The 25,238-nt window shown below is 43.2% G+C and overlaps 1 protein-coding gene across 1 annotated transcript in view; it reads right to left on the reverse strand.

Moving 5' to 3' along the window:
* LOC106612967 (kin of IRRE-like protein 3) overlaps nucleotides 1–25,238 on the reverse strand; it is a 224,465-nt gene that overhangs the window by 27,526 nt on the left and 171,701 nt on the right. Inside the window, exons 5-6 of the mRNA XM_082956364.1 lie at nucleotides 22,085–22,235; nucleotides 13,481–13,586 (exon numbers count right to left, since the gene is read on the reverse strand). Of these exons, the coding sequence (XP_082812490.1) occupies nucleotides 13,481–13,586; nucleotides 22,085–22,235 (257 nt within the window). The remainder of the gene's footprint in view (nucleotides 1–13,480; nucleotides 13,587–22,084; nucleotides 22,236–25,238) is intronic.

Genomic DNA, 25,238 nt, shown 5'->3' on the forward strand with positions numbered 1-25,238 from the left:
ATTGAAAAATACTCTAATGTCCGTCTTTTATTTTTCTGCCATTTTTCTACCTGGCTGGCTGGCTGGCTACACACACACACACACACAGTGTGTAGGTTATTTACAGTAGGAGATGGGCTTCTATCATCTTCTATCATTCTATTTGGGCTTCGATCTAAAAGGTAGCTAGCAAATGTGAAACGGATTAAAATGACAAGAGTTGACAGCTGTATGAGTTCACCATTTACACAACATATGCTGCAACCTTTTGTAATTTTAATAGTTTGTTTCATATTGGCTGGCTTCCAACAATAGCTGAATTTGCAAAGCTAGCGAGCACCAATTCAGTTTCAGTGGTGTTTGCTATAATCTTTGCTACCCGGGTTAAATAAAGGTGAAATAAAATAAATAAATAAAAGTTCACTTGCGACAATTTAGCTTTTGCAACGAGACCATTAAATATATTTAAGACAATGGTAGAAGAGAGTGTAGTTCTGTTCAGTTTGGATTTCAGTTTATCGCTAACCTTATCACAGGGACTTTGAAGCACTAACTTACATCATCTGCATGCTGATTCCATCTTTGACGATGCCACATAAATGGAATAGGTACTAGCTAGCTTAATAGTTAATATTTGCACGCTAGCTCTGCATATTCAGCTAGTGTGTGTGCGCGATTGACTGGATTAACCTCACGTCAGTTATGTGCATTGAGTGCCTTTCAGACAGTAGAAACGACCTCTCTGTTACCTAGCAAGCTAAGGAACTGGCAGTGGATCAAACCATTGTAAGGCAAAGGGTGGGGGGGTTGCAATCTTTTGAAACTTAAAAACGCACTATTAAGTGTCTATAATCAGCACAATTGTTTTCATTGCGTATTATTAATATTATTTAAATTACATAGTTATGTTTCAGTGATATATTGGGGGGGACAAATCATATTTTTCCCAGGATGGGGGGGTCGTGTCCCCCCCGTCCTCCCCGGGATTTCCGCCCCTGTACTGTACGGTAGAGTCCCACCTGATGATGCCAACTGACACGTAGTGTATGGTAGAGTGCCCCCTGACGATGCCAGCTGACACGTACTGTATGGTAGAGTCCCTCCTGATGATGCCAGCTGACCGGTACTGTACGGTAGAGTCCCCCCTGACGATGCCAGCTGACAAGTAGTGTATGGTAGTGTCATGATGTTGCCCTCTTTGGGTACAGCGAGCACCATCCCCCTCTCTCTGCACCATCCCCCTCTCTCTCTTCCCCCTACACCAGGCTCTGTTAGGCAGGTCATAAATTCCTTGAGTTCTCACCTCATGGCCAGAGTATAAGAGAGAGTGTTTTCATAGAGAGAACAAATGAACTTCTTCCACCTCACAGAACTTGAGAACTGAACAATATTCATGTTCTGGAGAATGTATAAATGGTCAATGAAGTAGCCAGCTACGAACTGGTCCATTTTGTACAATTTTGTGAAACTCATGAGAGACAGTACAGCCACATTACCATAACCCTATTAATACAAGAGTCTCAGTTGTGAGGCTTGCATCTAATTGTTGTATAAAATTAATGAGTAAAGATGAAACTATTTGTGAAATTATGTAATGTGATTTTAAACTGTTTAATGAAGGAAACTCCAATTCCCTTTGGAGATTAACTAAATCATTGGCCCGCCCCATGAGCACAGACATTGATCTGGCGTCATGAGACAGCCCCTTTCTGCTCGTCCGAATATAACCCCCACCTTGGGAATTTATCTTCAGACCAGCTTACCTCGATAACCACGTTTACATGATTAAGTTAGTTTAATCACGTAATAATAATTACGGAGAATTTATTTGATAAAATTAAGTCTTCATTTTAATGATGCCGAAGACACTGATGATGCCGGCTGACACATACTGTATGTTAGTCCCCCCGGTGATGCAGGCTGAAATGTACTGTACGGTAGAGTCCCCCCCTGGCGATGCAGGCTGAAACGTACTGTACGGTAGAGTCCCCCCCTGACGATGCAGGCTGAAACGTACTGTATGGTAGAGTCCCCCCCTGACGATGCAGGCTGAAACGTACTGTACGGTAGAGTCCCCCCCTGACGATGCAGGCTGAAACGTACTGTACGGTAGAGTCCCCCCCTGGCGATGCAGGCTGAAACGTACTGTACGGTAGAGTCCCCCCCTGACGATGCAGGCTGAAACGTACTGTATGGTAGAGTCCCCCCCTGACGATGCAGGCTGAAACGTACTGTACGGTAGAGTCCCCCCCTGACGATGCAGGCTGAAACGTACTGTACGGTAGAGTCCCCCCCTGACGATGCAGGCTGAAACGTACTGTACGGTAGAGTCCCCCCCTGACGATGTCAGCTGACACATACTGTATGATAGTCCGCCCTGACGATGCAGGCTGAAACGTACTGTATGGTAGAGTCCCCCCCTGACGATGCAGGCTGAAACGTACTGTACGGTAGAGTCCCTCCCTGACGATGCAGGCTGAAACGTACTGTACGGTAGAGTCCCCCCTGGCGATGCAGGCTGAAACGTACTGTACGGTAGAGTCCCCCCCTGACGATGCAGGCTGAAACGTACTGTATGGTAGAGTCCCCCCCTGACGATGCAGGCGAAAACGTACTGTATGGTAGAGTCCCCCCCTGACGATGCAGGCTGAAACGTACTGTACGGTAGAGTCCCCACCTGACGATGCAGGCTGAAACGTACTGTACGGTAGAGTCCCCCCTGACGATGCAGGCTGAAATGTACTGTACGGTAGAGTCCCCCCCGACGATGCAGGCTGAAACGTAGTGTACGGTAGAGTCCCCCCCTGACGATGCAGGCTGAAACGTACTGTACGGTAGAGTCCCCCCCGACGATGCAGGCTGAAACGTACTGTATGATAGTCCGCCCTGACGATGCAGGCTGAAACGTACTGTATGGTAGAGTCCCCCCCTGACGATGCAGGCTGAAACGTACTGTACGGTAGAGTCCCTCCCTGACGATGCAGGCTGAAACGTACTGTACGGTAGAGTCCCCCCTGGCGATGCAGGCTGAAACGTACTGTACGGTAGAGTCCCCCCCTGACGATGCAGGCTGAAACGTACTGTATGGTAGAGTCCCCCCCTGACGATGCAGGCTGAAACGTACTGTACGGTAGAGTCCCCCCCTGACGATGCAGGCTGAAACGTACTGTACGGTAGAGTCCCCCCCTGACGATGCAGGCTGAAACGTACTGTACGGTAGAGTCCCCCCTGACGATGCAGGCTGAAATGTACTGTACGGTAGAGTCCCCCGCGACGATGCAGGCTGAAACGTAGTGTACGGTAGAGTCCCCCCCTGACGATGCAGGCTGAAACGTACTGTACGGTAGAGTCCCCCCCGACGATGCAGGCTGAAACGTAGTGCACGGTAGAGTCCCCCCCTGACGATGCAGGCTGAAACGTACTGTACGGTAGAGTCCCCCCCTGACGATGCAGGCTGAAACGTACTGTACGGTAGAGTCCCCCCCTGACGATGCAGGCTGAAACGTACTGTACGGTAGAGTCCCCCCCTGACGATGCAGGCTGAAACGTACTGTACGGTAGAGTCCTCCCCTGACGATGTCAGCTGACACAAACTGTATGTTAGTCCCCCCTGACGATGCACGCTGAAACGTACTGTACGGTAGAGTCCCCCCCTGGTGATGCAGGCTGAAACGTACTGTACGGTAGAGTCCCCCCCTGACGATGTAGGCTGAAACGTACTGTACGGTAGAGTCCCCCCCTGACGATGCAGGCTGAAACGTACTGTACGGTAGAGTCTCCCCCTGACGATGCAGGCTGAAACGTACTGTACGGTAGAGTCCCCCCCGGCGATGCAGGCTGAAACGTACTGTACGGTAGAGTCCCCCCCTGGCGATGCAGGCTGAAACGTACTGTACGATAGAGTCCCCCCCTGACGATGTCAGCTGACACATACTGTATGATAGTCCCCCCTGACGATGCAGGCTGAAACGTACTGTACGGTAGAGTCCCCCCCTGGCGATGTCAGCTGACACATACTGTATGCACATAAAGTTACCCGACGTTAATAAATTGACACAGGATTGGGAGAAGAACATCCGTTTGTGTTGGAGGCATCTGTCAGAGGGATGTTTTCTCCCAACTGCTGGGTTAATACTTTTCTTATGTCATCACTTCTGTCTTGCTCAGCATGCCATACTGGATGGCTCCCTGTTGCTGTGGGAGACAGGGACCATTTATTAAAGCGAGCCAAGGCATGAGTGGATGTATGGGGCTTCTTCTCTGGAAGATTTACAAGGTATTTTGGGACATACAACTCTATATCCTCCTAAACCTCTCACCTTGCCCAGACAGAGATGTGTTTGCATGCTGATATGGGCAAAGAGAACCTTTGAACTTCTAGCTGTCACAAAACATGGATCTATTTTCTCACCCAAGAGCACAGGGTGCACTGTGCAGTATTCCAGGGATCGGGAACTCGCAGTATTCCAGGGATAAGGGACTCATTTGTTATCCATGAGTGAAGCCTTGGTCTATGCTTAAAAGGAGTAGTATAATTTAAATGAGAATAGACCTCATTCATTCAGCAAGTGAAGTGAAGCACCTTTCTAATTGGCTCCAGTTGATTTTTCTCTGCTGCACATTGGGCTGCCGAGGAGACTGTTTCCACACTGTAGGAGCTAGTTTTTCACTGTGTGAAAAATGAAGTCGCTGAGAGCACTGTCAGCTTAATATGCACAGGGACACCTGTGTTTCCAATAATAAAAAAATGAGGGCAGATGGGTATGCATGGCTCATCTGTCCCTTCCTTACGTAATTGATCCTGGAGGAGAATGTGCTGGATTTGGGAAAAGCTATTATTACCGTTGCAGTAAGCTACACACAGCGTTCTGTAGGTATTGTCCCTCAAGAAAACAATTTTGTACACAAAATATATAATAAAAGATAATGATAATGACTATAGTAATGATGATGATGGTTTCTAAATCTCACAACACACTGTCTATGAATATAAGATAAGAATTCACTAGACAATGTCAATGATGACAGCGATCATCAATGCCCTCTGAATCTCAGTGTCGGATGATGAATGACTCTCCACAGGCTGTGACTGAGAGTGTATGGTCGCTAGAGTACTGGAGGAGTTAAAGTGAGTGAAGCACAGAAGTTTGTCCAGCAGGTCTCTCCCAATTGGATTGTGAGGCTGCAAGGGCTGGGAGGTCCACATTTCAGAGAGAGCAGAGACAGAATGCTAGTGCCTGCAGGGAGTGTGAGGCTGCCAGGGCTGGGAGGTCCACAGTGCAGAGAGAGCAGAGACAGAATGCTAGTGCCTGCAGGGAGTGTGAGGCTGCCAGGGCTGGGAGGTCCACAGGGCAGAGAGAGCAGAGACAGAATGCTAGTGCCTGCAGGGAGTGTGAGGCTGCCAGGGCTGGGAGGTCCACAGTGCAGAGAGAGCAGAGACAGAATGCTAGTGCCTGCAGGGAGTGTGAGGCTGCCAGGGCTGGGAGGTCCACAGGGCAGAGAGAGCAGAGACAGAATGCTAGTGCCTGCAGGGAGTGTGAGGCTGCCAGGGCTGGGAGGTCCACAGTGCAGAGAGAGCAGAGACAGAATGCTAGTGCCTGCAGGGAGTGTGAGGCTGCCAGGGCTGGGAGGTCCACAGGGCAGAGAGAGCAGAGACAGAATGCTAGTGCCTGCAGGGAGTGTAAGGCTGCCAGGGCTGGGAGGTCCACAGTGCAGTGAGAGCAGAGACAGAATGCTAGTGCCTGCAGGTAGTGTGAGAGATCGGCTGGTGTGCTGGTCCCCATCCAAGAGAGTCTAAACATAGCCAGCTCTGCATCCATCAGACACCTGCATCTCCTCTGAGAGGGCAGAGTGGCCAGCGAGAACTTACTCAACAGCTCACTTACCACCGGGACCTATTCAGGGATTTAGGTCATACAATGAGGTGCAAGTCAGGTGTATGCCTCAGGGTGTTTGTGTACATGTGTGTGTGTGCATGTGGCAATATCAGTGAAATCAGTGTGTACCATGGAAAGAACAACCTTGTTCTCTCTCACTGATATGATTAAGGGGATAGCAATGGTAAACTGAATTATATCAAATTAAACAGCTATCTATGTCATTAACATATAAAATAAATTATTATTATCGGCATGGTTAAGTACACCACAGCACAGATTATGTTGCTCATTTGAATTTTCATAATGTTGAATATATCAAAATACTTATTTCAATGGAAAGTAGAGACTTTCATAACGATGCTTTGATCAAATCGCACCCTGATGTTCCTTGAATGAAATGTGTATATGAAAATAGACAGAAATGTCTCTTTGTTTTACATAATATGACAAAAGGCCCAATATTAGAAGGGAGAACAAAAACATTGTCTATAGTTTCAAAACATTGTGAATGACATTTCAATATACTCTCTGCCATGAGGTAGGGGACATGAGCATAGATGATGTGACTGTCAGTTTGGTGTCTTACAATTCAAATAAAACCAGGGCGTCTGTTTGTCTGGCAATGAATTCACAGCATGGTAGAACATCACTGTTGTACCTTCGCAGTTGCGGATGCCTCGCGTGATGTATTGTTGTCTCTACCTTCTTGCCCTTTGTGCTGTTTTCTGTGCCCAATAATGTTTGTACCATGTTTTGTGCTGCTGCCGCCATGTTGTGCTGATGCCATGTTGTGTTGCTACCATGCTGTGTTGTCATGTGTTGCTGCCATGCTATGTTGTTGTCTTAGGTCTCTCTTTATGAGGTGTTGTGGTGTCTTTCTTGTTGTGATGTGTGTTTTGTCCTGTATTTAACATTTTTATTCCAGCCCTGTCCCTGCAGGAGGCCTTTTGCCATTTGGTAGGCTGTCATTGTAAATAAGAATGTGTTCTTAACTGACTTGCCTAGTTAAATGAAGGTAACAAAATATATATACAGTACCAGTCAAACGTTTGGACATGCCTAATCATTCAAGGGTTTTTCTTTATTTTAACTATTTTCTACATTGTAGAATAATAGTGAATACATCAAAACTATGAAATAACACAAATGGAATCATGCAGTAAGCAAAAAAGTGTTAAAAATATCAAAATATATTTTATATTTGAGATTCTTCAAAGTAGCCACCCTTTGCCTTGATGACAGCTTGGCACACTCTTGGCATTCTATCAACCAGCTTCATTAGATAGTCACCTGGAATGCATTTCAATTAACAGGTGTGCCTTCTTACAAGTTAATTTGAGGAATTTCAATCCTTCTTCATGCGTTTGAGCCAATCAGTTGTGTTGTGACAAGGTAGGGGTGGTATACAGAGATAGCCCAATTTGGTAAAAGAGAAAATTCATGTTATGACAAGAACAGCTCAAATAATAAAAGTGAAACAACAGTCCATCATTACTTTAAGACATGAAGGTCAGTCAATCCGGAAAATTTCAAGAACTTTGGACGTTTTTTTCAAGTGCAGTCATAAAAAGCATCATGCACTATGATGAAACTGGCTTTCATGAGGACCACCACAGGAAAGGTAGACATAGAGTTACCTCTGCTGCAGAGGATACGTTCCTTAGAGTTACCAGACTCAGAAATTGCAGCCCAAATAAATGCTTCACAGGGTTCAAGTAACAGACACTTCTCAACATCAACTGTTCAGAGGAGACTGCATGAATCAGGCCTTCATGGTCGAATTGCTGCAAAGAAACCACTACTAAAGGACACCAATAAGAAGAAGAGACTTGCTTGGGACAAGAAACACGAGCAATGGATATTAGACTGATAAAAATCTGTCCTTTGGTCGGATGAGCCCAAATTTGCGATTTTTGGTTCCAACGGCCGTGTCTTTGTGAGACGCTGAGTAGGTGAACGGATGATCTCCGTGTGTGTGGTTCCCACCGTGAAGCATGGAGGAGGTGGTGTGATGGTGTGTGTTTGCTTTGCTGGTGATACTGTCTATGATTTATTTAGAATTCAAGGCACACTTAACCAGCATGTCTTCCACAGCATCCTGCAGCGATACACCATCCCATCTGGTTTGCGCTTAGTGGGACTATTATTTGTTTTACAACAGGACAATGACCCAACACACCTCCAGGCTTTGTTAAGGCTTTTTGACCAAGAAGGAGGGTGATGGAGTGCTGCATCAGATGACCTGGCCTCCACAATCACCTGACCTCAACCCAATTGAGATGGTTTGGGATGAGTTGGACCGCAGAGGGAAGAAAAGCAGCCAACAAGTGCTCAGCATCTGTGGAAACTCATTCAAGACTGTTGTAAAAGCATTCCAGGTGAAGCTGGTTGAGAGAATGCTAAGTGTGCAAAGCTGTCATCAAGGCAAAGGGTGGCTACTTTGAAGAATATAAAATATAAAATATATTTTCATTTGTTTAACACTTTTTTGTTTACTACATGATTCCGTATGTGTTATTTCATAGTTTTGATGTCTTCACTTTTATTCTAAAATGTAGAAAATAGTAAAAATATAGAAAAACCCTTGAATGAGATGGTGTGTCCAATCTTTTGACTGGTACTGTATATATATTTTTAAAACATTACTGGCATTAGTGGCATGGCACCAGTCAAGATAGTGTGTTCAGCCAAAGTGTTTATGCCAGTAGAGCAGACAAGATGGATTTAATTTGCTTTGCCTGTTGCTTTGTTGTTTTTTTTTCTCTCGCTGTCCTTCTCGTCGGCTGGATGCACTGGGTGGCACAAAGCCAGTCACAGGGGAAAACAAACAGTGGCTTGTGCCCACAGACAACGTGACGGAAAATGCCATGATGTAAAACTTCTTCATTAACCACCTCAGAGACACAGACGAGGAAAAGGTAGATGATAGAACTGACCATTTTTTTTTTGAGAAACTAGCAACAACATCATAATTGTTTAACTGGGGAGAAAATTGGGGATGGTGTTTGCTGGGTGTGGAGAGGGATGTGTTTGTTGTCGCGTGGTAGATTGCGCAGACGAGGGACCTGAAACTCCTCTTCTGTCGTGTCCCTCTCTGGACCTCCTCTGCTTTGAGTAGTGAAAAAAAAGCTTTGTATATTTATCACCATGGCGTTGAATATGATGTATTGTGTTTGCCCCTCCTGCTTCCATTAGGTAATGAAGATTCCATAACAGCTCTATTGTTTTACGATTCCTCTATTCACACCAACACACTCAGACCAAAACACAAACTTACTCCAACAGTACTTCCCTCCATATCTAGAATATATGGAGTCGCCAGAAAACATTAACATCTGGTTTTGAGAGATACAGTATTTTAAACCTAACTTCCATTTCTCTGAAAAATATAAATGGGAACTCCGCTCAGGCGTCTTTCTATGCCTGCTACGTTAGGTCACTCCCTATACTCTACTCAGCAATATCCCTGAGACACATGTTCTCCCCCCAGGAGTTAGAGTGCTGGCTCTGCCTGAGAGATATCTGTCTCAGGGATAGTGCTTTCCATTCGCTTTTGTAAGCAAGATTCCTAGACCGGCCAATCACAGCAGATCATAGAGAATAGAAATCACCATGTCATTGACTCCTCCTCTGCTACCTTGGCTCTGTCTGTGTGTGAAGTGCTTATTGAAGTGGAGAATGGGATGGCAGAGTGGCGGGCTGGGGAGATTGGCAGAGAGGCCATCACTCTAAGGCCTGCCCTGTCCTTGTTCCATATCTGATCTCCAGAGACAGGGTGTATTAGAGCTGACTAACGGCCACACCACACCGCTGGCTCCCTGCTCTGCACTGCTGTAACTCTCTCCAGGGGACAAGGGGGGTTCTCCTCAGTCAACTCCCCAGTGGAGAGCTCTCCCTGGGAGACAGAAGCAGTCCAACACTCCCCCATTTGGACTGGGGTAGACTGGAGATAAAATAACCTATGGTTCTTTATGAGAACGTGTGCTAAAATGAATCAGAAATGAATCTGCACTGTTGCATATTAGAAAAAGGTTATATATTTCACAGTCCTGTGAACAGAAGTGAAATGTGGGTTCAGATGCAAATGACTCAACTCAAAGTGGTATTGGACCCTAACTCTAGTGAAACCCTTCTAGAGAGTGCCTATTTCAGCCTGAAGTTCTACCCCTCTCCTTCTTTCAATCCATTCTCCCATGGTTTCCCATGCCAAAGGAAAAGTCGTCTCAATGTAGACATGTCAGCGGAATGTTGATCTGGGTCCCACTACAATAGAGACTGATTTCCACAGTGATGGTAGCAGAAGACCTGCCTTTGGTGTATAGCTGTACAGTCAAACACAAGTCTTGTTTGCCTTGATATCTGTTTTTTGTAAAGGGCAGAATCCATCAAAGGAATGTCTCTGTTTTGCCACTTGTGAGTGTGTTGTAGATCCATTTCATTTCCCAATACAGCTTCAGACTCAGTGTCGGCCAGGTAATTCCCTTCGCTATTGATTTTGTTCCACTTATTCTTCCCTTGGTTTTAAAACCCACACAGAAAAGCATGTCTTGACAAATCACCTTGGCATTACACCTCTTCAAGGACCAAGTGAGATTTCATGAGAGTAAATAACTTCTATTTCACATTTCTTGTGAGAATTGAAAAACTCAGTGCTCCAAATCAAGCCTCTCAATGTGTGCTTGCAGTTGTCAGGCAGAATCCAAAAAGGATTGCGAAAAAGAATAAGACATGTGTTCAGCGAAGGTTCAGAAGATCAACCCACTCCTTCCACACAAATGTCCACTAGCCCTCCTTCAGTACTCTGACTCCCATGTCGCCCTTTTAACATGAGACCTTGTAACCTTGACAACCTCATCAGATACAACACAATACCAGCTGTTCTCCCACTCACCGTAGTGTATCTATCTTCAGGGTATATAGACAACATTATCTCAAAACAAAAGCCATGCAAGTCAATGCATTCATTAGCCTCTAAGTACATGACTGGGAAGCAATTTCAACAGACATTTGTCATTACATTTTCCTCTGTGAATATTTTCCAAATCGATGAGAGATTTAATAGTGTCATGGCATCATAAGAATTCTCTGACAGTGATTAATGCCATCAACACTGAAGTGTTGCTATAAGCAACATCTATCAGAGAGGACCTTTGTATATCATATGAAGTTTGTTTCAGTGTTTTTCTTTCTCATTACGGGGCATTGCATAATGCAGGATGTCTAGCCCACATATATTTTGCTATGATACATTTTTCATTTAGAGACTAGTAATGGAGTTTCGAGTAAAGTTCCCAGACAGCAAGTTCAAAGTCTTCACAAGGAACCAAGTTCAGAGTGAAAATAATCTGATATAGACTATCATGAGAGAGGGGTGGAGACAGACATACATTAGTTGTGCATGTACAGTATAGGTAGAGTTGAAGTCAGAAGTTTACATACACTTAGGTTGGAGTCATTAAAACTTGTTCTACAACCATTCCACAAATTTCTTGTTAACAAACTATAGTTTTGGGAAGTCGGTTAGGACATCTACTTTATGCATGACACAAGTCATTTTCCAACAATTGTTTACAGACAGATTATTTCACTTATAAGTCACTGTATCACAATTCCAGTGGGTCAGAAGTTTACATACACTAAATTGACTGTGCCTTTAAACAGCTTGGAAAATTCCAGAAAATGATGTCATGGCTTTAGAAGCTTCTGATTCATCCTTGGGAGCAATTTCCATACACCTGAAGGTACCACGTTCATCTGTACAAACAATAGTAAGCAAGTATAAACACCATGGGACCACGCAGCCGTCATACCGCTCAGGAAGGAGACGCGTTCTGTCTACTTGAGATGAACGTACTTTGGTGCGAAAAATGCAAATCAATCCCTGAACAACAGCAAAGGACCTTGTGAAGATGCTGGAGGAAACAGGTACAAAAGTATCTGTTACGTTCCCCAGTTTCTGTGTTCTGGTTTTGTTCGTATGTGAGTTTCAGGAAATGGCTTCCTGAAATTCCCCCCAAGCAGCTGATTGGTCGGCCCCCTTTGCTAATTGGAGCTGACCCCGCCCTCTCGTCAGAGGATACAGCTATATCCAATTACAGACTCCTCCAGCTTTAAAAGCCAGTGTTCCTTTGTAAGAGGAGAGCTGAGGGTTATGTCATAAGTTGGTTGTTTCACAGAAAGAGATTTGGTATGTACTATGTTAGTTGTTGCTAAGAGAACTGGTTATAGTCTGTGTTAGTTTTTTGCTCAGAGAGAGCTTCTTTATTGTCCTGAGAAGGTTTTTTCTCAGTTTTTGATGTGAAGTAGTTTGTGTTATTCTGTTTCATTTGTTCCCAGGGGGGAAGGCACCTAGGGAGTGCTTAGGCAAGAGGCCTGTGGGCATACATAACCCTTAGTATTTATTGTCTATACACACTAGGTAAGACCTGGGTGGGCCACCCTCTGTATTTTGGTTAGTGCACCAGGTGGTGGTAAGTAATGGGTAGGTAGGAGAGGGGGCTTTGACCTTTACTTTCTTAGCTTTGCTTCCGTTCAGCCCCTTTTCCCCAAATTTACCGTGTGAAGGAATAAATTCCCTGTAAACGGTAAATTCTCTGCTTTTGTTATCCTTACTTGCACCTACAATCCCATACCTCTTTCACTCCACGGGGAGTTGAGTTGTAGCAGGGTTTTGCGTTTCCTCTTCCTAGAGGCGTGCGTAACAGTATCTATATCCACAGTTTAACGAGTCCTATATCGACAACCTGAAAGGCCAAACAGCAAGGTAGAAGCCACTGCTCCAAAACCGTCATTAAAAAGTCAGACTACGGTTTGTAACCGCACATGGGGGAAAAACATTGTATTTTTGGAGAAATGTCCTCTGGTCTGATGAAACAAAAATATAATTGTTTTGCCATAATGACCATTGTTATGTTTGGAGGAAAAAAGGGGAGGCTTGCAAGCCGAAGAACACATTCCGAACCGTGAAGCACGGGGGTGGCGGCAGCATGTTGTGCGGGTGCTTTGCTGCAGGAGGGACTGGTGCACTTCACAAAATAGATGGCATCATGAGGGAGGAAAAATATATTGAAGCAACATCTCAAGACATCAGTCAAGAAGTAAAAGCTTGGTCGCAAATGCGTCTTCCAAATGGACATTGAACCCAACCACACTTCCAAAGTTGTGGCAAAATGGCTTAAGGACAACAAATTCAAGGTATTGGAGTGGCCATCAAATCCCTGACCTCAATTCTATAGAAAATGTGTGGGCAGAACTGAAAAAGCATGTGCAAGCAAGGAGGCCTACAAACCTGACTCAGTTACACCAGCTCTGTCAGGAGGAATGGGCCAAAATTCACCCAACTTATTGTGGAAGGCTACCTGAAATGTTTGCAATGCTACCAAATACTAATGGAGTATGTAAACTTCTGACCCACTGGGAATGTGATGAAAGAAACAAAAGCTGAAATGAATCATTCTTTCTATTCTGACATTTCACATTCTTAAAATAAAGTGATGATCCTAACTGACCTAAGACAGGGAATTTGTACTAGGATTAAATATCAGGAATTGTGAAAAACTGAGTTTAAATGTATTTGGCTAAGGTGTATGTAAACTTCCGACTTCAACTGTAGGTCATCTCACCTGAACAGTGTGATGGGTGGGTTAGCCTTGGCTGAGCAGTGGAACTTGACCAGGTTTCCTTCCAGAATGGGCTGAGGCTCCACTGACAGATTGACAAGTGGCAAATCTGAATGGACACACACCAGAGACAGACAACCAATTAGAAAAGACCCCCGTAACAACTTTACAGTAATCTAGGGCGGTTGCAGAAACTTGCTTGCCATTTCAATTTACCATAGACCAGCATATTTCCCCTACAGTAACTTGTGTTGTGATATATTTTCACAGGTGCGTAAATACATTACCCATACTTTTTTTTTTCATTAGACATTAAAGAGCAGAAAAACACAGGAAATCAAAGCAAATAGTGCAACTCTTGATGAGTTTTTCAGTAATTGGTGATTTGAAAATAAGGATTAATAGAAACAGCCTGCTAAGCACTCCATTATAATTACAAAATCAATAAACACTGAGACACAATTAAAACTGCTCTTAAAATAGCAAACACATAGATTATGTTAATTAAATAAACAGCAATTAAATGTATCTAAATGACAAAGATATAGCATTCTTTTTGAAGATATGTTTTAATCGCTTTTCATCTCTGAAGGCAAATGGTTAATCTTCCACTTTGGTCCTCCTTTATATTCAGATAAAACATTTCAACTATGGTAAGCTATTTTTCAATGAAGTCTAGCATTGATGAAAGGGCCATTGCTATAGCCTGTAAAGTATGTAAAGGGTTTGGAGGGACAAAAAGCCTCATCAAACACTGACAGTCTGAGTGATAAAAAAGCAACAGTCTTTCAGTATTTGCCCCCTCTCTGAATATTATGGGGCGACTCAAAGTTTGCCTGATATCACTAATGGAACACGGCAGCAACGAGCATGGCCCCTCTCACATTTCTCTACGTCCGCTGCTTCAAACCAAATGGACTACTGCCTCTTAACGTCTACTGTGGCAACTGTCCAAGCCGTTTCCATATCTAGCTTATGTAGATTGCTTTAATTCAATCAAGTCCTTGATTAAACTTTGCTTGATGAAATCTAACTCTGCTGGGAAAGAGGGTGGCATGGAAGCTAGAGGGAAGCTCTCTCTCTGAGTGCATATCCATAAATTATATGACTAATCATATACAGTGGGTTCCAAAGTTATTGACACCCTTGATAAAGACGAGCAGTAATGACTGTATAAAATAAAGAATTCAAATACGGAGCTCTATTGTTTGCCAATGAAATTGGGAAATTATATTATTTTATACGTAGAGATTATATACAAGAGATTTTGTTTAACAAGGGATATTTTTTTCTCAAAAAGGTAGAGGTCAAATTTATTGACACCACTAAAGAGTTTAGTACTTGGTACCATGTTCATACTGTACCATACATTGTGCCCAATAGAAAATGAATGTTATATAAGGTATTGTGTCATTTTGGAGACACTTTTATTGTAAATAAGAATAGGATATGTTTCTAAACACTTCTACATTAATGTGGATGCTACCATGACTACAGATAATCCTGAATGAATCGTGAATAATGATGAGTGAGAAAGTTATGGAGGGTCAAAGAACACACCCCCAAAGCATGCTAACCTGATCTTTGACCTTGTGTAACTTTTTCACTCACCATTATTCACGATACATAAAGTAAACTTTTGACTACTTTATGTCTATAAAAAAAATCTGCAAAATTATGATTGCAGTTGCTACAGCAGGATGTTGTTTCCAATGATAAGTTTGGCTTGACCCTACAGCCTACAGACGAATACATGAATGAGGAATGATAGATATGTGTAGCAAGATGTTACAACATCATTATTTCAATACTGGACCCCCATGGGAATCAAACCCACAACCCTGACATTGCAAGCATCATGCTCTACCAACTGAGCCACACAGGACCTGGATGGGGACCTGGATGCATGTGTGATGATGTGTGTGTGTTTCTGTGTGTCTGTGTTCTTGCGCGCAAGTGTGCATACATCCCTCTGTGTGTGTGTGTGTGTGTATGGGCATGGAGGGGAAATACACTGTGCAGCTGCTCTAGGCAAGCTCAGCTGCCACCGCACCCCAGAGGGAGGGTGGTCCAGGTGCCATGCTTACCCCTCATCTGCTCCCTTGACTTTTTGGGGCACTATGCCCCCTTACAAATACACAACAACCCACACACCCGTGCCAGGTCTCCTGCAGGCCAATGAAGGTAGGAACAACATGCTGGATCCTGGAAGACCAGCTAATTGGGTGGACAAAGAGGCAGGCAGAGGGAACTGCGGAGAGGCAGAATGGCACATGTAGAGGTGGTGGCAGTCTACCCTGCTACTTTGCTTTGTGTTTGGAGCTTTTCCATGGGCCTACTACCTTGCCAACATTATCCTTATAGCGTGCTTGGACTCTGTAATACCAAACTAAATATGTTCAGCAGCTAGTGAGGTCTGAGGGCATCTTGGCCCAATGCTGTCTATTTTATTACTGATTGGGAGTTCTTTCAAGTCAGTCATCCTGTGAAGACTGACCCTCCCTGAATGAGAGAAGCACCCGAGTGTCTCTCGCTTATGAGACGTTGAGGCATAATGCCATTATGTCTTTTGTAAGTGAATAAGATGAGCGACTTGGCTCTTCTGCTTGGATAGCTCTGTCCTTGGAGAACCGGGGGAAGGGAGTGACGGCCGCCAAAACACCCGATGAGAGGGACTCTGGGATGGGATCTCTGGATGCCAATTTGCCGCCCCCTGACCCTCATGCAGTCAGACACAGCCACTTAATAAAGAAGTCTGTTTGTCACTTTGATGTATAAATGCATGAGTGGGAGTGAGCTCATTTGAGGCTTCACGCGACAGGCCCATCAAAATGCAGGGGCGCTAAGTCTTCAGATTAATCGTGAGAGTGAAATGGAGATGGTGGGAGGGGTGCTGGGAATAGCAGCGCTGGTGATGATGGCAGTGGTGGTGACAACAACAGCATGGCTAAAAAAAGAGGAAGACAGTGTAGTTTGCTGACAGCTTTTGATCGGAAGTTCAAAGAGAGGAGCAGATGGCGTTTTTGAACAATCAGCCAACTTCTCTAGATTTCCCAGAGATGGTGCCAACGTAAATTGCTTTCTTCCCTTTCTTAAAGCTCAATTTCAACTCTCTTTGGGTACACAGCTGTTCCTCCATGAGGATAAGCCTCCAGGAGCAACGGCTGGTTCTGAAGGATGGGGAGTCTGTTTATTCACAACTAGGGCAGTGGCATATCCCTAGCAATGCGGATATTGATGGTGCCTGCTGGTTGGCCCAGTGTATTACTGGAGGCGGGCACACAGGGGCAGACAACTGCAGGTTCACGGCTTGACTAACACACAAAGCAAACACCATGCATTTATTTACCCACTCACACAATGCAGGCATATGTTTTGCCATTCCGACTGTAGGCCATATGTTTGGGCTTTTTACATTTTCAAGTATACCTGGAAGGTTCAACAGTAGATCCGACACATGGTTTACTTTCAAAAGTTTGAAGAGAAAACAGTTGAGGCTGGTGGGCATAGCTTAGTTGAGTGACGGTACAGATGCTACTGGTTTCCATTCAAAACCTTACATATAAGTAACAATACAATGAATCCAGATTCAGCCACTGCTCCCAATTGTAATCCTTATGATAAAATCCTTACACCTCTGGCATACTCGAACTACCGGCCAAAACTAATTCCAACCCATGTTTCCCTCTCTTTTTTCCAGATCAATTTGTCATTATGTGCTCGATTAGGCAACGAGAGCATGAAGCGGAGCTGGGTAACAAACACAAATCCTCCCCCACCACACATCTGCATGTTTTTTTATTAATTAGTCTCAACAAATGGCATTACTTTGCCGCTGCTCGACTTATTTGCAATGCAAACGCGTTAGCCTTAACCCTCACCCCACCCCTTGTGTGGGGGATGCCGTGCACACATGTTGGATGCAGCTCAACAGACAGATTAACACATAGCCAGCCAGGCTGAAGATATTATCATGAGGCTTGCTATATGGTGTCTTTGGTTCAGAGTTGGAGGATGTGATTTTCAGGCTTTGCCCTACCCTAAAAAAAGTCTACAGAGCACAATATAAAGAATGCCCAAAGTCATGGTGTAGTTAAGAGAGAACCATGGGCTAACTCTGCTATCAAATAATTACAGTGAACTAATGTACTCACTCGCACAACTAAAGTCTGCACTCTGTCCATGGTCCTGAACTCACCCTGCCTCCTGCCTCCTGCATGTTTAGATACTAATATGCTTAACCTCCAGGTCAGATAACTCTGTATGAACTTGTGTTGAGCTGAAAATTTTGAGGCCAATGTAATTCACAAGCACATTAACGTCAAATTGTGTATTGGAGGCGAAGCCAGGTGCAGGAGAGCAGAGTATAATGAACAGGCGCACTTTTATTATAGTTCCAAAACGAGAGCACTACATAAATCAAACATGCTCAAAAAATGGAACATAAAAGTAAAGCACGTAAACTAACACCACATAACATGAAGCAATTACACACAAAACATGATGGGAAACAGAGGGTTAAATACAAGTAGCTTAATTGGGGAAATGGAAACCAGGTGTGTATGGAAACAAGACAAGACAAATGGATATATGAAAAATGGAGTGGCGATGGCTAGAAAGCCGGTGACGTCGATCACCAAACGCCGCCCGAACAAGGAGAGGAGCCGACTTCGGAAGAAGTCGTGACAATTAAAGTGATGATAAAGGGAAATAGTGCCCACAAATTTATTGGATTTGACACAGGCTTACGCTGTGCAGTAAAGTTTTGGGGTAATGTTTAGATTACTCAAAATTAGACTGAGAGGAGTTAAGGCTTTTAAAAAGGGAAAGGTGTCCAAAATAAAAGTTATCCACAGAGTTAAATCTACAAAAACATTTATTACTTTTGTTGTAGCTGACATTATCACATAGAACCAGAACGCCAATTAGTCAAATTTAAATTAAGGGATCGGAGACAATCACTAAAATTAATACGTGGAGACACACGCACACAAGTGCTCACGCACATCCTTCCTCTCTTTCGCAATAGCATTTAAACATAGAGAAACATTTCCTCTCCTTCTCAATAGCATTTAAACATTGAGAAACATGTTTTCTCTTTCTCAATAGCATTTAAACATACAGTAGAGAAACATTTCCTCTCTTTCTCAATAGCATTTAAACATAAAGAAACATTTCCTCTCTTTCTCAATAGCATTTGAACATAAAGAAACATTTCCTCTCCTTCTCAATAGCATTTAAACATAGAGAAACATTTCCTCTCTTTCTCAATAGCATTTAAACATAGAGAAACATTTCCTATCTTGTCAGTACTTAGGCTACTGTGGTACTGAAGACAATCTTTCTCTCTCTCTTTCTTTTGCTCTCTGTTTCTTTCCCGTCTCTGAAACACACACACAGACACATGCCCTCTCATGACCGTAAAATATTACTGTGACAGAAGATCACTATCAACCCTCTCCACCACGATCCTCTCTTCTCCTCTCCCATCGTAACTGGCCTCCATTGAAATAGATAAATAAATCAAAAGCACAACCTAAATTAGATTTGTGTATTAGGTAGTTGTTGTGGAATTGTTAGATTACATGTTAGATATTGCTGCACTGTCGGAACTAGAAGCACAAGCATTTCACTACAATTGCAGTAATATCTGCTAACCATGTGTATGTGACCAATACAATTTGATTTGATTTGATAAATACTCAGTGTTCCAGAGAGAATTCCATGCAGGGGGAGCAGACTAACTAAAATAGGACATGGTGTGTGGATGTGTAGTTGCTTCACCAGCACCTCAAAGACTCTATGTACTGTATCTAGCCTTCATGAAAGCCTAGGCAGGACTAATAGCCTTCATTCACCTGGAACTGGCATCGATACTGCCAGCCTTTGTTGGAGGGGCCTGGGAAAACTTGTTCACCAGTCATAACATATGAGATACAACATACAAAGGCAACACGCATAGATTTTTTTCTTAGTACTTGACATGGACTACACAAATGGCTGTAATGTATGTTATTCCAGGCTTTTCATCTTGAGTTTGCTTCGGTAACACAGCAACTGTACTATTAAGTTAGCCATTCAGGACTCAATGTTGTGTGTGGCCCAATGGAATATTTGCTTTGAGGGGTTTAAAGCAACCCTCAAGAGTTGAAGGGAACATGGTCACGTATTCTCTTAGCTTAGCCTTCATCTGGTGGTACTGGGTGGGGGCCCCAAAAATAAAATGTTGAATTTGCATCCTCCTGCAAAATGGCTTGACTTAGTCTTACATTTATGTGTGTGTCTATTTCGGTGTGAAAGGGCTGGAAAGGTATTTATTTAGGTCCTTTCTCCACTATTTCACTCCCCCAGGTACCTCCCTGTTCTGTGAGCAGAGAGCTGTCTCTCATCAATATTTACTGCCCCCTGTCCTACACACTGCACCCCTGTAGAGAGGTGAACAGGACCTCTGTGGTGACTACTGTCGTGTCTTTGGCTATGCCGGATTAAGTGATATGACATGCTAACCTATACAATTCTTTCTCTAATTAATATTACCTGATTAAGCTAATCATGTAAATGTAATTAACTAGAAAGTCGGGGCACCACGGAAGAACGTTTATAGAGCCGTTATCTTCCGAATAAACTCTTAAAATACTTAGTAATACTTGACATTGGTAGCAGTCAATATTAACCCTTATCTTATTTTCAGTCTCATAATGAAAGTTGTAAATTCTTGGCTATCTTCACGAACCCTGGCTAACAAGTTGAATCAGCAATACAAAATTGGGTTTAATTATTTATTTACTAAATACCTAAACTAATCACACAGAATTACAAATACACCGAATACAAATGATGTCATACATGATGGCTGGTTACACAAAGGAAAGGGGGTTGGGCTTGAATGAAAGAGCGGGAAGACTTAGGAATAAAGAAACAGGCCAACCTCATGACACTACTCAGTCAACGGGAGGTTTGGGGGGAAAGAGGGTGCATGTCTACCTCTCTCTACCTAGCCAATCGCTCCATCATTTATTCATTCAACACCCGTTTTCTCTTGTAGCAATCGGAAACCAGATGGATACCTCTCTTTGCACACTTCCTCTACTAGAAAATGATTTGTCTGTATTCACACTCAAGTGGTCTTTAGGCTGTCTATAAATGCTCATTGGAATCTAATTCTATAAGCTCTAGCAAGTGTTTAAACTTTCACCATCCACCTCCTAATATGTATTTCATTGCACACAAGCTTTGTATTCATCGCTCTCATTTTCCTCTGAATGATATTTTCAACAGTGTATTTTGAGGGTTTCATATCCAGTTGCCAAGGCATGAACCCCATAATCAAATGAGTCAGCATCGGAAGTTATTAAATTGCTACCCAGCACCAATGACTCAAACATAAATTAAAGTGCCTTTTATTTCTTGTACGGCTTAATTAGTGTGGATTTCAGCATGAGCACTGGAGACAGAGGTGAGGAACACCAGCCTCGCTACCTGTCCACATGCCAAGAGTGGAGGTGGAGGTGGAGAGTGGCAGAAGGTGAGTGGGAGGCCTGGGGTAACACAAAAGGTGAGTGGGACGCAACATGACGCTAGTCAATTTCCTCTTGCTCACACTCATTTGTTCTTCACCCTGTGAAAAGCTGTTGTTGAAGCCCCAGTTTTGCAAGTTGGAAAGATTGTTTTCCGGGATTATTTGTTAGCAACTACTCCTTCCCTTTGTTAAGCCTTGTGTCACGACCACAGGAACCCCGTTTGGAGCGTGGAGGGAAGAGCCATCGTAACATAGCTCCTCACTACTCTCTGTTTCACACAATCACACCACACTTCCTCTCACTTTGCATGACAAAAACATTAGAACAAACTGCGAGGGATGCAAACACCAACAACTGTTAATCATTTGTACACCGGCGCCTCCATTCGTCTGCATGCTGGCATTGAGCTGGAATGCGCCTCTCGTGGCGTACATAATGAAAAGAATGGAGCCGTCACTTGTAATGGATCTCTAAATAGCATTTTCTGCTTTATTAGTCGTACTTAATGGTGTTGAAGGGGGCTGATGCGAAATCCCTTTGTTCAGAATTAAACTCTTACTGTGAATAGTTCTTGATCGAAAAAGATTCTCTGACAATTGAAGCTCAATGTGTTTTACACGCTGGGCTTACTTTTCCTATTTTGGAGAGGAATTGTGCATGCTCTCGTCATAAAGATTTATAGCATAGAAGAGGAAATAAAAGAGCCAGGGATATGTGCATAATGCCGCGGAAAGATTGTTGGAGCAAAGAAAAAATCCCATTCACTTAAGACAGACGGGTCTAGTGATATTTCATCACTGGAAACAACAAGGTGATCTCATACCAACCCACACAAGAAATGCAAACCCAAAACTAATTATGCATATGCATCAGAGCTTATTCAAATGTATCTAGATGTTTATAACTGCAACTGTCAAAATGGCCTCTTTGTGCTCAAAATACCTCCTCTTCCAAGTAGAAATGGTAAACATAGAGAAACATATTATCCATCGAGTCAGGGGCTGATACTGTGGTGGGAAATACCCAGGGGCATGCTAATGTTTTTTCAGGGACCAGGTTATAGGCCTTTAGAGGAGGGGAAACTCACGCTGGATGTCGATGTTGACGCTGGTCTCTTTGCCATTAGGCACAGCCTTGTTAGATGCTCGGCAGATGATCTGCTGGCCTGTCTCAATGTTGGATGCAGACAGGTAGAGGGTGCTAACCGTACTCTCCCTCCTTCCATCACGAAGCAGTGTCTGAGAGGAAAAGAGAAAAGGAAAGAGTTTAGAGTTCACCGATGAGGTGGTAGTGGAGAGACTGGAACATTCTGAATAACATCATAAATCTACACTCAAGGCCTGGAACGCAAATGCAGCAATTTACCTGAATGCCCTGGATGCCCCTGTGGACAACACAGACAAATAAACCCCTGGCATGCTCAAGCCTGTAGTCTTGCTCCAAGGCTGATTGATCCGAGAAAAGGAATCTGTTTCTGACCCTCTTTTGTGTGACTGGAGAGTTGTGCTCTGGCGCATGGCTTGTCATACACCACAAAGGAAATCAATCTTCTTTTCAGTGCTCATCCTCTGAGCTGCAGCCCTACTCGCATTGTGAGAGACATCTGGAGGCCGCCCGGTACAATTCTGCCTTGCCTGGTGCTCAGGGAGGACTGTGGGAGCCCTGTAACCACCATGCCACAGTGCACGCTCACCCACCAGAACAAATTGGCCATGCAAGGGGCACTGTGTGGCCAACCACAATGTCAAGACTGATACTGCTTCAAATAATACTCTATTGGTGCTCTATACAAAGATACTGTCCATTTCCACGACCCCTGGGTTAGCTTTACAAATTAACTACTGGGATTCACAGTAGAATCTCTTCCAATATCACATCATTTTCTTGGCTCTGCAGGTTCCACACTATGATATGAGCAAAAAAAAGAATAATTTTCACTTATAGAGGTCCAGCTATAGAGGACATATCAGGCAAGGCCAAGTTAGGACATGTTGCTCTTCATTATATAAACTCCTTTGATGCTTTGTGTGCGTGTGCGTGTGTGTGTTTGTGTGTGTGTGTGTGTGTGTGTGTGTGTGTGTGTGTGTGTGTGTGTGTGTGTGTGTGTGTCCCACTATAACCGCAAAACAAAATGCTCCTCTGCAATTTCTCTACAGTTTATTCACAATTTAATTACTCAATTCACAAACAAATAGGTTGTGATGAAACTCTTTATTTACAGCAGCACTATGAGGAGCTCTGATGAGAACTTCTTTGAGGATGTACTTTATATACTTTTCAAACCAAGGTTATGACTCACGTGGGAGGAAAGTTGACAGCTACCCTCTGAAACCGGCTCTCCACAAGTCCTTGTATATAATCATCTGTCAGTTCGCCAAGGGTGACAATATATATTTTAGCCGCAGTAATCCTTAAATATTAAGGCATGTCACAATGAACGCTATTGACAGGTTGCCGGATAATAGCAGATAATAGCAGAAACCCAGCTAGATATGCCACACACTGACTGCATATTAAAGTGTTAAGGAACCTGGCATTATATTAGTTTGGAGGTTTTTACATACAGTACATGTATGCCTTTTCATCATCCTACTTTCCTGCTTTCTCCAGTGAACGACTATACATCTTCTAAAGAAATACAGGAAACTACCAAAATGTCTTAATGGGGCGTTGGGCCACCACGAGCAAGAACAGCTTCCTTGCACCTTGGCATGGATTCTACAAGCGTCTGGAAATCTATTGGAGGGATGCGACACCATTCTTCTACAAGAAATTTCAACATTTGGTGTTTTGTTGATGGGGGTGAAAAACACTGTCTCAGGCGCCGCTCCAGAATCTCCAATAAGTGTTCAATTGGGTTGAGATCTGGTGACTGAGATTGCCATAGCATATGGTTTACAACATTTTCATGCTCATCAAACCAATCAGTCTCCACTCATGCCCTGTGGATGGGGACATTGTCATCCTATGGGAGCATAGCCATGATGGCCGAAGTAATGGCCCGCCCAGCATTTTTATACATGAACCTAAGCATGATGGGATGTTCATTGCTTAATTAACTCAGGAACTACACCTGTGTGGAAGCACCTGCTTTCAATATAATTTGTATCCCTCATTTACTCAAGTGTTACCTGTACCTAGCCAAGAAAAAATACTATTGTCTTGGAGTGAAATAATAGGTATGTAAGGAATACGCAAAATAGCGTAAAGATACTGTACATTCATATATTGTTCTTCTGCATTTGCACTAAAACAAAATGCCTTTGTGAAGAGTGTCTCGATCTCACCAGGCTACAAAAGGCCTGGAACTCACCCCTAAAGCAGAACATATTAGCTGTCAGCTGTTGGATGTGTCAATGTAATATCCTTTCTGACACCATCAGGATTGTTTCTCTCATAGCTCTGGACCTGTCTGAAGTCATTCATCTTGTACAGGCCCAGCTACAGCATAGAACTCAACACCCAAGCACTAGCTGTTTTAAAATAGCCCAAATTATAAATTGATGATTTCTCATATCACTGCCTGGAGCATGTGAGGAGAATACCTTTCCCAAGTTAAGAAAGTAACTGAAAAATGGAGAATGAGAAAGTTGCTCTTCAAGATATGGGATAAGGGGGCAGAGACAGTAGAAGGTCATATTGAGTGAATATGGGAGAACGTATAGTATAGTGATTATGCTGGTTACATTTCTACTGATAAATATGGAGCTTTTTTTATTTTTCAGGAATACCTGCAAGTTTTAAAGTAAATAATCTAATTCTGACAGGCTGTATATTGTTTTTACCTAACCTTTACACTAATTGTTTTTCTGTTTATTACAATTAACAGGAAGGCTTATTCAAATAAAAGATGGACAGTTTTCACCTTGCAGGCATGTCTGAAATTCCTTGATTAGTTTAGGTTAGAATCCCAGTGAAAGGGAATATGAAGGGAGGCTCAGAGGGATGTCTAATAATTTGGCTGACATTAATATTCTGCTGTTAATCTAACGAGCCTTTGATATGTCCAAACTTGAAACGTAGCTCCAGGTTAAATTAAATCAGCATTTTTTTTAATTGCAGACCACACCAGAAGCTCATTTCAAATCTCAATACTGGATATTAATTTCACTTAGGAATAAGATATTTTGCATAAGCTTTGTACTACCTATTTCTACAAAAGAGAAAATAATATATTTACATAATTGTTCTGGTCATGGGGTTAAAGAGGTCTTATTTGATTAACTTATCTAATCCTACTA

The sequence above is a fragment of the Salmo salar genome, chromosome 09 (assembly GCF_965601325.2).
Source record: "Salmo salar chromosome 09, fSalSal1, whole genome shotgun sequence".
Taxonomy (NCBI): domain Eukaryota; kingdom Metazoa; phylum Chordata; class Actinopteri; order Salmoniformes; family Salmonidae; genus Salmo; species Salmo salar.